We start from the raw sequence: 13,902 nt of genomic DNA on the forward strand, positions 1-13,902 counted from the left end.
GAGAGTGAAGTCCATGGCAAGTCGAAGAAACAGAACAGATATTTTAAAAGGCATCTTTTCAAACTTGTTTCCACAATTATGCAAGGTGAGAGAGAACCCTGTCATCCCGTGACGCAGCAAAACCCACAGAGCCCGAAGCATTTGGTATATACTCTGCTGGCAGAGCCTCAAGTACCAGCAGACGGCTCTGGCTGGTCTGGCAGAGCCAAAAGCAGGATGTGCGTTTTTCATCAGTGATCTGACCTCATCTGGAAATTTCTTCAGTCACCACTGTCTAGAAAAAACACAGCTTAGAGTCACTCACTCAGAAGGGATCTAAAGCAAGAAAACCCACAGCCCATTTTCTATACTTCGGATATTTAGCGCTGATGTTTTCTGGCTCTACGCATGGATGATCTCTTCTAGAAGAAAATGTAAACAAAACTCCTACAATGGAGGAAGGGAGACTCCACCTGGGAATTCCATCTAGGGAAGAGGTGAACTGGTGACCAGGGAGACAAGAGGATCTAGCAAGGCTGCATACAGACACAGGCCTCTCAGCTGGAGTTTGCGGGTTTCCATTCTGGCCAAGTCTGCAACCACAGTCAGAACCAGAAAAACCTGGTTCCATACTGACAATTTTGAAACTCAGAGGAGGGTGCCATATATGACATCCAGCCTCTGAGCACTAGAATTGAAGTCTGTGAGAACTGCTTCACTCTGCAAAACTCAAGATGGCTGTGGTGTTTGAACTGGAAAGGTACAGGTTAAATGAGCCCCTCCATCTCTTAGCTCTATCACAGAGCTGTCATCAACATCGCCTTACCCTCCCTTTTCCACACTTCAGGGATGTTACAAAATGCTTCTGTGTTTAGGAGAGAAGTGCCCAGTCACAAGGCTGGAGGGACCTGGCTGTTAGCTGGGAAGAGCCTGTTCAGGAGGAGAGGCTGATGGGTGAACCGGCAAGCCACGGCCCGATGCAGAAGACCGAAGAAAAGGGGGCCGCCCATGAGCAGCGTCTGGTTAACTCCACAGCCGGCTTCCCTGAGTGGTCACTTGCAGAGCTAGAGCGTTCAGACATGCAGAACAAAACGGAGAAGCCTAGGTTCAGAGCTCATTCCCATAAACCTCCTCTCCTCCCCCTGACGTGAGATGCCATTTACCGAGCTACTGAGCATCAGATTACTACATTACTCCAGTCGCAGCCTCTCCCAGACAGAGAAGAGACCATTTAAGGGCATTAACACTGCTGCACTCTTAGGTAACATCAAAGCCAAGGCAGACCTTGGCAGGTGAAAGGTAGGCCCAGCTCCCAGAAAGGCAGAGGGTGCAATGGTGTACTTTTGCTAGTTATCCATTCTATTGAACACTACAATTTAGGAATTAACCAGAAGTCACAGACTTCGCAACCTAATCTCAGCAGAATCCACCTCCTTTTCACTGTCCCATGAACTAACCATATACATCCCAAAGAACAAGACCCTTAGAAAATTCAGGCTCCCATCATCCAGCACGTCTAGTCCCCTGCAAACACCACCTCTTTTAGCAACTCTCTCTTCTCTCCCTGCTTCAGCTGTAACCTCTAAGTAGCAACTAGCAAATGTGCAAATCTTAACTTCACTGAAGTGCCAACCGCACATTCCCGATCGCCTGCTGGGCATCTCCCCATGCAACTCCAACCAGCCCTCACGAGCATGCTGCAAATGAAAAACAGCATACCTCCTCCCAACGCCGATAGTGCTCCCCTCCCTCTGGCCCACCTCTTGTGGCAGTGGGATCACTATCCCTCTAGTCATCCAAGCTTTCGAGTTTCCCATCTGTCACCAAGTCCTATCGATCCTGCCCTGAAAGGGCACTCTTTCCCAGCTGCCTCCTGGGTGATGGCGTCACATTCGCCCCCTAGCTTATTCTCTTGCCTGTATTAATGCCATGGCAATTCAATGGCTCTTTCCTCCCTTCAAGCCACCCAACACATGCTGCCAGTCTGATCATGTCACTTCCTTGCTCAAAGTTTCAATGGCTTTTCAATGCCTAGAGAAACATTTGCGTTATAATTGACCTCTCCCTTCTGTGTACCCGATGTTTTTGCTCCACTAAGCTATGTACAGTGTCTAAGCCTCTAATTAAGTAAGTCCCTAATTAAAGTAAGTCTCTGAAGTACAGTCTCTAAGTAAGACTGTACTTTCTTATCTGCACTTCTGGAATGGCTTTTCCTTTTCAAGATTCCAGTTCAAATGCCAACTCTGCTATGAAATGTTACCTACCCAATTCCTGTGGCGTTCGTCCTTCCCAGTGTATATGAATTAGCAACCAATTGTGAATTAGTTATATATGCGTATACTTGTCTTTCTTACAAGACTGTAAAACCTGAGGAACAGGAGCCAGAAGCAACCTGTGTTCTCACTCCAGCAATCTGATAGAGGGTCTTGCACTTAGCAGGCAGTCGCTACTTTCTACTTTAACTCCCAGGGTTTCTCTCCATCAAGGTCTCCATGTGAAAAGCTAGGAGCGGAAAGGATACAACCTACAACTACTTCCCACCACCTTCCCTGCCAGAGTCATACTCTCACCTTCTTCAGTTTATCCGCTCAGCTCATCAGGGTTATGTCAAAGTCACCCCTTTTCACTGGGGTCGGGAGGACATGCCTGATTGACAGGACTGCTTTCACTAGAAGCATATGAAGCATATGGCTTCTACTCTGCAGATGAAGCAGGACACGGGAAAGTCTAACGACTTAGGTCAAGTTTCAGAGCTCATCAAAGAGCCCTGGATTTCAAGCTAAGGGCCACTAACTCAAAAACTTATGCCCATCCCACTACACACTCCCACTGTACAGCCCTCTTCAGTTTCCTCACAACCACCACTGGCTTTCTAGGACTCTCCATCGGCCACTTCCGCTCTAGAGTCTCATGTTTACAATTGCTGTAATGTTTACAATGGTCTCTGACCTGACCCCATCAAGCCCTTGCACAGGAGGCAAAATCACCCAGGTCATTTCTTTCCACCTCTCTGTTTCCAGGCTTCCTACTTTCTCTTTCTTCAAACCATTCTCAACTCAATGGAAAGCCACTTCCAGGACTTGTACCCCAGTAATACCATCATTACTATATTGAGGGTAAATGTGAAGCACCAACATTAAGAAAACAACACTTGTAAAGAACACTGCTGCTCTTTGCGCACAAAAACCTTCTGCAACTCAGCACCAGACAGGACCTACACTCAGTCGATGAAGTCTTCCAGGAAAGCGAACCGAGAAGACACCCACCTATCTTCTCCCCTTGGCAGGAATACCGGGATTCATTTTTATACAAGGATGCGCTGATTATGGGAAACTAGCTGTTAAGCCAGGGCTTGCTTAGTTCTGCCAAAGCACAAGTCCAGGTACTGCATGGACCAACAGGATATGCATTATGAAGATTACTTATTAAAAATGGCCAATAAAATCCCCAAAGAAAATACAAATACAAAATTAGATATATACACTATTAACATAACCATTAAATATGTATGCAGTTGTCAAATACTGAAAGGTAATACATGTACAAAAATGTTAAGGTATTAGAAGCTATGTAAACATGAATGAATGTTTAAAATTCTTTAACATTATATTACTTGTCTGATTATCTATTGCTACATAACAAACTACCCCCTAGCTCAGAGGCCTAAAACACCACCACCACTTATTTTGTTCATGAAGCTGCAAACTGCATGAGGTTTGCCATCAGCTAGGTGGCTAGAAGACTAAGGACTGGGGTCCTTTGCGGACTGCTCGCTCCTGCATGTAGCACTTGATGTTGGCTGTCAGGGCATTCCTGGGGCTGTGAGTTGGAATACGGAACATGTGGCCTGGGCTTCCTCACAACACAGACGCTGGGTGCCAGGGGCAAGCACCCCAACAAGCAGAAGTTATACTGCCATTTCTAACCTAATCTCACCTATTACACAGTAAAATTCATGTCCATTACGTTCTGTTTGTTAGAATTAAGTCATAAAGCAGGACCCCCTATCCAAGAGGAAGTCAATCAGACTCCACCTTTTGATGGCAGACCTCAGAATCACTTGGGGAGTTTTGAAAATATACCCATCTAGACCAATTAAGTTAGGATATCTGGGGAGATTCTACTGCTCCCAAATAAGTACTTTTAAAATGCTTCCCCAGGTAGTTCATATGTAGTGGGGGACAGTCCCACAGAATTACGGTGCTCTCTGAGCTTTCCTCCAGCTCCAAAATTATACACAGCAGTCTGATTTAGGAAGGATAGAGAGGCTAAAAAAGGTAAAATAAGTCTATTAAAAAACACCCACATATGTAGAAGTAAAATGCTTGACAATAATAATTTAAAGGATATTAGAAGAAATGGAATTAATATTGCTAGAATTTAAAACAAAACAAAACAGGACAAAAACACCCACAAGTGGGGCTCCTGGGTGGCTCAGTTAGTTGAGCATCTGCTTTCAGCTCAGGTCATGATACCAGGCTCCCGGGACTGAGTTGTCTGGGCTCCTTGCTCAGCAGGGAGGTACCTGCTTCTCCCCCTGCCTGATGCTCTTCCTGCTTGTGCTCTTTCTGACAGATAAATAAAATCTTCTAAAAAAAAATTAAAATAAGGGGCACCTGGGTGGCTCAGTTCTTAAGTGTCTGCCTTCGGCTCATGTCATAATCCCAGGGTTCTGGGAATGAGCCCCACATGAGGCTCCCTGCTCTGCAGGAAGCCTGCTTCTCCCTCTCCCACTCCCCCTGCTTGTATTCCCTCTCTTGCTGTCTCTAATAAATAAATAAAATCTTTTTAAAAAAACTTAAAAAAATAAAATAAAACCAGTTGGGCCAAATCCAACTTGAGTCTAATACTAATCCTGATAGCATTCAGTTCTTAACTGTCCATTAAGGTCAACTCAGAACAGTAACAGAGTCAGAAAAGACCAGACATTCCTGCAGAGCCACCTACAACCTTGCTGGAATGGTATCAGTCCTTTCTAGCCCACCCCCGACTCTAGCTTATACGCCAAGTTGTAATTATCCATGCGGCTCAACAGGACAGTACCCAGAGTACCCAGAATCCTTTTGGTGCCTGATAGACACATCTCTAGGAAATAGAAGTACAAATCCAGTTCTTGAAATCCTAAATCTTGAGGTCAAAAATGGGTACATACATAAATATACACACATATACCCAAATCACTTCTAAATCACTGTGCCTTAAACTAGCAATTTTCGAGGTGTGATCAGCAAAGAAAATTCTCTGATGGCCCAAGATTACCTATCCCAAGGATCAACCCAACCATATATATTTAATGAATTTCAGCTATGTAATTATAATCCATATTTAATGTTACAAAAATATACATTTAGAAATACAGTCATAATTAGAAGGATTTTAGTTGACTAAACTTTAAAATATTAACTTGAGGAGATATATTCAAAATGGAATATATCTAGGCCTTCTGTGGCCCAAAGTGATGCAAGTTAGAAAATGTTAGCTACTGCGGAATAACTCAAAGGCTAATGCTATGACTTCTATGTTTTAAAAATAAAGATTTCCATAGATCTGTGAGTTAGCCACTTGCTTCTAAACTTGAATGAAAGCTAGCCATCACTCAGTGTTGTCTCCTGAAAAGTTTACCAGCTGTTCTACTGCCCCTCTACTGGTTTTTCACAGTGGCAAAAGGGCCACAGTATTAACGAGTATTAAGTTATATGGCCCACAGGAATCCTGGGCTCTAATGAAGATTTTCTTGGACTGAAATATAAGAAAATCACATTTCCTGATTAATTAAAATAAATACTACACATAAGCAAAGTAGCGGGTCCAAAGACCGACTAGGTCGCCACTTCTCAAACTTCAGCGTGCACATCCATCACCTGGATCTTGCGGAAATGCAGATTCTAATTTAGCAGGTGTGGAGTGGGCCCGAGACTTCCATTTCTAACCTGCTCTTAGGTGAAACTCAAGCTGTATCCATACTACTCTCCAAGAAGCAAGTAACTAGATAACCTCAGAGACCATCTGCAGGGCTCAAAAACAAACAATCGACAACAGTACTCAGACACAAACACGTACACTCTAGCAGCACTACTGACAATAGCCAGAAGGTACAAACATGCCAAGCCACCTCCCCTGGTGCAGGAATGGATAAACAAACCATGGTACAGAAACACAGTGGAATATTATTCAGCCATTAAAAAAACAGAAGTACTGGAATACATTATAATGTGGATGAATCTCAAAAAGACGTTAACTAGAAGAAGGCAACCACAAGAGAGGGCAACCACAAGAGAGCACATCTGCTAGAACTCCACGAATACGGACTGTCCAGCACAGGCAAATCCAGAGCTGGAACATAAACTCATGGTGGCTGGAGCATGGGACAATGGAGGACAGTTGCTTCATGGGTGTGGGGTTTCCCCTGCAGAGATGAAGGTGTCAGGGAACTCAGCAGAGGTGATGGCTGTACAACACTGTGAATGTAATAAATGCCACTCTTACATGTGACAGAACATTCTTACAGGAGTATTAAATACCAAAACCCAATATTCAATAATACCCAATAAAAAACAGTTACCACTATAAAGTAACATTTCTAGAACTCAATCATTCAGTCTCTGTTTTCTCACTGACAAAATGTAGATACCCTATCCACTGAAGAATTATAAGGAACCAAAGGAAAATGAATGAATTTATTCTGAACCATAAGATACTATATGAACAAATAACTTCTTAAATTTTTTGTTTTCTCAAATTATATATGGTCTCAGCTATGAAAAAGAATACCTGAGGATTTGGTGACAACTGAAAACAGATACTGCTAATAAAGTACTAACTTTCTGGATAGATATTAAAAGTCCTGTGGCAAAGATCAACTTCCAGAAATAGTTCCTTTACACTGTGGACTGTTTTGTTGAGGGTATCATTAGCTACTTCTGACATATGTTAAGAAGTTAATTGTCCTCCTGTATCTTTAAGAAAATCAAACAATTCATCAAATGCCCTGCCCCGTTATCTTTTATCTGAAATGCAAGAACCTATTTAAAATATTTAAGTCTAAAAAGAGAAAAAAGTCTCTCCCAAACCTATTAGTGAGGGAATATGTGAGCAGCAGCTCTGTGTTTCATTATTTGCTACATAAGATAAGGCAGAGTCTGGCAATGATTTTTTTCTTAAATGCTAAGCCCCTCTCTTTGAAGGTATGGAGTTATGGAATAGGTTCCTTTGCTTGGAAGAATCAAGCATACATACAAGTACCTTACCTTGGAAAGAAAAGGTCTGTTAAATGCTTTCACAGGTACACATTTCTCTGTATGCAATAAAGAGATAATCTTTCAAATAAGAAAAAAACTTTGCTGGGGCACCTGGGTGGCTCAGTCCATTAAACATCTACTCTGGCTCAGGTCATGATCCCAGAGTCCTGGGATTGAGCCCCACATTGCGGAGGGTGGGGCGTATCCCTGCTCAGCGGTGAGTCTGCTTCTCCCTCTCCCTCTGCCTGCTGCTCTGCCTACTTGTGCCTCTTTCTCTCCATCAAAAAGATAAATAAATAACCTTAAAGAAAGGGACGCCTGGGTGGCTCAGTTGGTTGGACGACTTCCTTCGGCTCAGGTCATGATCCTAGAATCCCGGGATCGAGTCCCGCATCGGACTCCCAGCTCCATGGGGAGTCTGCTTCTCTCTCTGACCTTCTCCTCGTTCATGCTCTCTCTCAATTAAATAAATAAGATCTTTTTTTTTTAAGATTTTATTTATTTATTTGACAGACAGAGATCACAAGTAGGCAGAGAGGCAGGCAGAGAGAGAGAGAGAGAGGGAAGCAGGCTTCCTGCGGAGCAGAGAGCCCGATGCGGGGCTCGATCCCAGGACCCTGAGATCATGACCCGAGCCGAAGGCAGCAGCCCAAACCACTGAGCCACCCAAGCGCCCCTAAATAAATAAAATCTTAAAAATAAATAAATAAATAAATAAATAACCTTAAAGAAAAAAAAAAAAAAAGAAAGAAAAACTCTTTACTAATAACAGTATTTCTCCCCTCCTCTGTGAAGCAACCATTTGTAAATAGTAAAACTTACCGCAAAGATTTTTAACAAAGTTTTCATGTAGAGCTTTCGGATGCCAAAGGAGACTCCAAAAATGGCAGGGACTATGATGAAAACAAGGAGGAGGGTGAAGAGGACAGTCAGGGAGATGCCCAGAAGGTTGACAATCAGGCTATCAAAAGGCAGCAACAGGAACATGGTGGAGGATCCAGGCAAGGCCAGTGCCCTCCCCCGAGAACAAACCACCGTCTTCCGATGGTCCCGTCAGACAGCACCAGCCTGGGAAAGAAAGCAAGTCCCCATAGGATAGCAAACCCCGTTCCAAGTCACATTATTTGACTGCCTATAGGCAGAAGGACAGTAAAAAAGGCCACAGGAGGCAGTCCGAAAATGCCAGCTCTCCCAGAATTGATGGACTTTGGAAGTGAATGAGGCAGGACCAATCTTCAGTACAAGCATCCGAGTCCAGGCAGAGATTGTGTGAAAGTGCGTAGTGAGGGAGGGACCTCTGCTCTGCTACTTCCCGCTCCTTCCAGAAGTTTTACTTTTTCTTTCCTGCTCAAGAGCATTTAACAGATAAATCTGTCCTGAAGATCTGTCATTGCCAGAAGTACCAAGAAGAGTTCAACTTGGTGCCAGAATAATCCTGATAACTTTTGTGGGGGCGGGGGGGTGGGGTGACTGCTGGCTCTTCACACAGAAGGCTACCGAACTTGAATATGTGGAAATTAAATAATTATTTTACTTAAAACTCCTTCATAAGCTGAAAACTGTGTTCATTGTAGAGAGTTCACATCTGGCCCCATTCTTCCTCTCGAGAGGCTCCTGGTGCGTGCTGCTTCCAGGACCCTCCAACTTGGAGAGCTACAGTCTTTGCCAGCAGGACACAGATGCTGGCACAGAATGTCTCATGCTGCCTGCGTTGAGTGTGACTCCAGACGTGTCTGGCATTGGTTTCCTCTGGATATTCTTCTCCCTAAGGCCCCCTTCTCAGCAGTGACCTGGGTTCTTGGCAAGAAGTTGCTTACATGCTGCCAAAGCTGGGGGTGGAAACAGAAACACCATCAGTCACACAAATCAAGAGGAGAAACATCAATATGCTTTGGAGGTGGGGGGGCCTGTTGTAGAGTAAGCCTAGAGTCAGTGCCAGCTTCTCGAGTCATCAAGGTCAAAGGGAGCAGGCACAGCAACAGGTGGCAGACGCAAATGCAGAAAGCAAATGGAGATGTTTCATATGGCTTTAATTCCAACAAATAATCTGTGGCCAACTTTCTGAAGAGAAAATATATGGATATATGCCACATTTTAGAAGTCTGGACAAAAGATACACCATGTATGGATATATACCACGTTTCATTTATACTACAGAAGGAGACCGCCCTCCTACTTGTCCTCAGTTCCCCAGAGTCCTTGTCTGCAGACGCAACCATGTTACCAGCTTCATATTTTTCCCAAGGTATTCTGTGCTGAGGAGGAAATCATAGCTTGCTTTTCTGCTTACCCCTCACCCTGACAACAATAATGACGCCACATTCTGCACACTGTTCTTCAACTCGTGTTTCAGTTTGTGTCTTCAGCTTACCGTGTCTTGGACGAATACTCCATCAGCACATGCAGAGCTCCCTCACTCTCTCCAGGTGCACAGTTCTCAACTTTAAGACTATATGTACCAGAGGGGCACGTGGGTGGCTCAGTTGGTTAAGTGACCAACCCTGCTTTCGGCTCCGGTTGTGATCTTAGGGTCATGGGACTGAACATTGCAACAGGGTCTATGCTTAGCAGGGATTCTGCTTAAGAGTCTCTCTCCCTCTGACCCTCCCCATTTGCATGGATGCCTGCACTCTACTCTCTAACAAATAAATTAATTAAAAAAAAAAAAAAAAAAAAGAGAAGTAAGGCAGAAAGACTGTACCATAAGTCAGTTAACTGGTTTCCTGAGGTTGAACACCAATGTTTCCACTTTTTTGTTATTTAAGTAATGTAATGAACAACCCTGTGCATACGTGATTTAGCATACAAAATGCACATGGAAATATAAATATATTTTCAGGATAAAGTCTAGAAATGGAATTGCAGGGGAAAAGGAAACACAGTTATAATTTTATAAGATGTTATCACACTTTCTACATGTTGATTAAACTCCAGCTGTCCATCTCCCACACTGGTCACTCTTTTTTGTTTTAAAGACTATTTTCCTTAGAACAGTTTGGGTTTCACAGCAAAACTAAATGGAAGATAGATTTCCCACATACCCCCATCCCTAACATGACTAACATATGTATAGTCACCCCATTATCAAGAGCTGCACCAGAAGGGTACATTTGTTACAAGTGTTGACAAACCTATACTGACACATCAGAGTCACCCAAAGTCCACAGCTTACATCAGGGCTCACCCTTGGTGCTGCACATTTTAGAAGTCTGGACAAAAGTAAAATGACATGTATCCACCAGGATAGTATCGTTTAGTATTTTCATTGCCCTAAAAATCCCCTGGGCTCTGATTATTCATTCCCCCCTTTCCTGAGGCCCTACCCTGGCCACCACTGCTCTTTTACTGTCTGGGTAGTTTTGCCTTTTCCCGAATGTCTTACAATTGGGAGTCGAATTTTCAGATTGGCTTTTTCCACTTAATACAGCCACTCATGAACTCCACTATTTTAAATATCTTACAAAAGCATTTCAATTTTATATTACTTATCCCTAACCACAAGTTACCAATGCAAGTCCTGCACTTGGGAAAGTCCTTTCAAATCTCTGGCAAACACTGCAGCTTCATACCAATCATCTTCTGGCTCAGTTCCTACACATTCAGAAGGTCAAGAAATTGAACAAATAAGTAGGTTACTACCTTTACCTTAAATTTTGTCCAGTGACTTTTTAGAACTCTTAGAGGCCTTTCATAGGTTCTTTTATAACCCGCCAACGGTATTACTTCCATTTTATCAATTAGGAAATGAAGACAGAGAGAGACAGATCTAGTTCTTCAGACTCCTAACCCAGTACTGCTCCCATTACATACCCACACATTTCATGATTAAATCAAAAGGACAAGGTATTTCGTGGCACTGAGTCACAAACAGTAGTTCCTGTTTTGGATCCTCCAGTTCTTCCACATTCACATGGTCACCACCACTGCTAACTTTTACCGCATGCTAACACCACCACAGAGCCTGAGCTCACATGGCAAACATTTTCCATATCTGACCTCACCTAAGTCTCACAACCCTATGGTGGAGTTTTACTACCACTGCTATCTGACACAGGGCAAAACCGAGGCTTAGAGGATTAAGTATGTTACCCAGAATGACACAGCTACTAAGTAGCAGAGCAGGAATCTGGAGCAGGGGCTCTGTCTCAGTCCCTGCTCTTTAATCAGTATGCCCTCCTAGCTCTCAAACTACCCTGGAATAAATTAACACTTCCTTTGTGCCAGGCCTGGTCTACAGAACTTTCTGTGGTCAGGGAAAAACCACAAGGCCAAACTGGATTCATGTATCAGAATTTGGTGTTCTCAGAATCCCAGGTACAAACCTGCTCTTTTATATAAACTGGCCAAACTGACTCCACATGCCAGATTTCTAACAACAACCCAGCAGAGGTTGAGGAAATTAGAAATATTCCTGATTAATTTGCTGAGTCACTGTATTCTTTAAACCTAATTCCTGCCTAATTGTAGGGCCACATCTCTTCCCCTCTTCGGTCCCTGTCTCCCTTGTCCAGCATTCCCCTGGGAAAGCAGCAGCAAAATCCCTCTGTCCCACTGGCCATGGTTACCCTGAGTTTCATGGACACAAGGTGACAGACACTATGACTTCCCATCCAAGAGTTTAGATCTCTTTTCTTTGAATCACAATCAACTGACAATTCCCAAGGTTATTCTGGGTTCATGTCCCCAAACATTAAACACATTTAGCAATAAACTAATTTCTTCACTTAGTTCAAGGGTTGGAGAACCAGGGCCTGTGGGGCAAATCTGGCTTTGGCCTGTTTTTCTAAGACTCGCAAGCTAGGAATGGTTTTTGTATCTTTAAAGAATTGTAAAAAAAACAAAGAATAATTTGTGACAGAGACCACGGCCAGCAAAGCCTAAAATACTTCCTATCTGACCCTAGAGTTTGCCAACCCATGACCCAGCCACTCTTTCCCCCTGACCCAGAGGCACTCCCCTCTATGGTCCTGCCCACCACTTGAGCTCATGTTTGTGAGTGCCAGACTCCAGAACAAAGAGAATAGTCACTAGCCAAACAAGTTATCTGGCCAACGCTGAACAATCCTCACATAAATTCTTAGAAGTAAAGAGAAAAAGCAAGCAAACTGCAGTTATCAAACAGAGTTCCCAACATCTTGCTGGATTAGCAGAGCAGCCACTGAAACCAGAAGACTACTGTCTTAGGCCCCTTTAACACAAACTTTGATATCTGGAAATAATATCAGAAAATTAGTCATGGCAGAGCTCAACCACACCACAATTTCCAGATAATTGTGGATAAATTATCTGGATAATTTCACTTAGAATAATCTCACTTAGGAAAGGCTATCCCTTTGCTTCAAATAAATATGACTCCATAACCATGAGGTAGTATTTGCTCATTTCTCTTAATTTCCACAGCTTTCAGCCAAACTCACACAGAGTTATTTGCACCAAAGTACCCCTAACAGCCCAAAGGGTCCAGAGAAAAACCCAAGAACCAAGTAGTTATGAGCCTCTCAGAAGACACAACCCACCACTAGCTAAACTCTTCAGCCCACTGAATGGCAAATGGGGCCTTTAGGCTTTAGGCCCCCAAATGACCCAATTTCTAGTGTTCGTCAGTTCTCAGAGTGACAAGTTCATTCATTCAACATATATTCACTGGGCACATAATATATGCCACACATTAGGTCAGGTGGTATTTAGAGGTGAGCAAATATGCCTAGAAACAGGTGTTAAGCAAATAAGCATACACAAAATTTCACACTTTGATGATTGTTAGTTAGCAAGAAAAACAGGATCCTGGAAGAGAAAATAACAGAGGGAACTTCATTTATATCAGCTCATTTAAACCAATTCTGACCCAATCACAAGACAAGGACATTTATGATTCTAACTACAGAACCAAATACAGCTGACCCTTGAACAGCAATACAGGTATGAATTGTGCAGGTCCACTTACATATGGATTTTTTGGAAAAATATAGTGCCATAAATGTATTTTCTCTTATGATTTTATTTAAAGATTTTATTTATTTATTTGACAGAGAGATCACAAGTAGGCAGAGAGGCAGGCAGAGAGAGGGAAGTAGGCTCCCTGCTGAGCAGAGACCCGGATGTGGGGCTCAATCCCAAGACCCTGAGATCATGACCTGAGCCAAAGGCAGAGGCTTAACCCACAGAGCCACCGAGGCCCTCCCACTTCCTTATGATTTTTTAAAAATATTATTTATTTGAGACAGAATCTGTGCATGCACACGCAAGAGAGGGAGCAGAGGGGGAGGGAGAGGAAAAGGGAATCTCAAGCAGACTCCATGCTCAGGGCAGAGCCCAGAGCAGGGCTAGATCTTACAACTCTGAGATCATTACCCGAGCATAAACCAAGAGCTGGGGGTAGAGGTGGGGCGGCTGGGTGGCTCAGTCGTTGGGTGGCTGACTTTGGCTTGTGTCATGATCCCAGGGTCCTGGGATCAAGCCCCACATCAGGCTCCTTCTCCCACTCCCCCTGCTTGTATTCCCTCTCTCTGTCAAATAAATAAATAAATACAATCTTTAAAAAAAAGAAAAGAAAAGAAAAGAAACTAAAAGACGGACACTTAACAAACCAAATGAGCCACCCAGGCTCCCCTCATTATGATTTACCGTGGGACAACCATGACCTAAGCCAAAGGCAGCTGCTTCACGACTGAGCCACCCAGGCCCC

At 43.4% G+C, this 13,902-nt stretch overlaps 1 protein-coding gene across 1 annotated transcript in view; it reads right to left on the bottom strand.

Annotated features, from left to right (window-relative positions):
* GPAT4 (glycerol-3-phosphate acyltransferase 4) overlaps positions 1–13,902 on the bottom strand; it is a 33,720-nt gene that overhangs the window by 12,592 nt on the left and 7,226 nt on the right. The window contains exon 2 of the mRNA XM_082715261.1: positions 8,040–9,046. Within this exon, the coding sequence (XP_082571387.1) occupies positions 8,040–8,204 (165 nt within the window). The 5' untranslated portion in view covers positions 8,205–9,046. The remainder of the gene's footprint in view (positions 1–8,039; positions 9,047–13,902) is intronic.

This window comes from Mustela nivalis, assembly GCF_964662115.1.
Source record: "Mustela nivalis genome assembly, chromosome: 20".
NCBI classification, from domain to species: Eukaryota; Metazoa; Chordata; class Mammalia; order Carnivora; family Mustelidae; genus Mustela; species Mustela nivalis.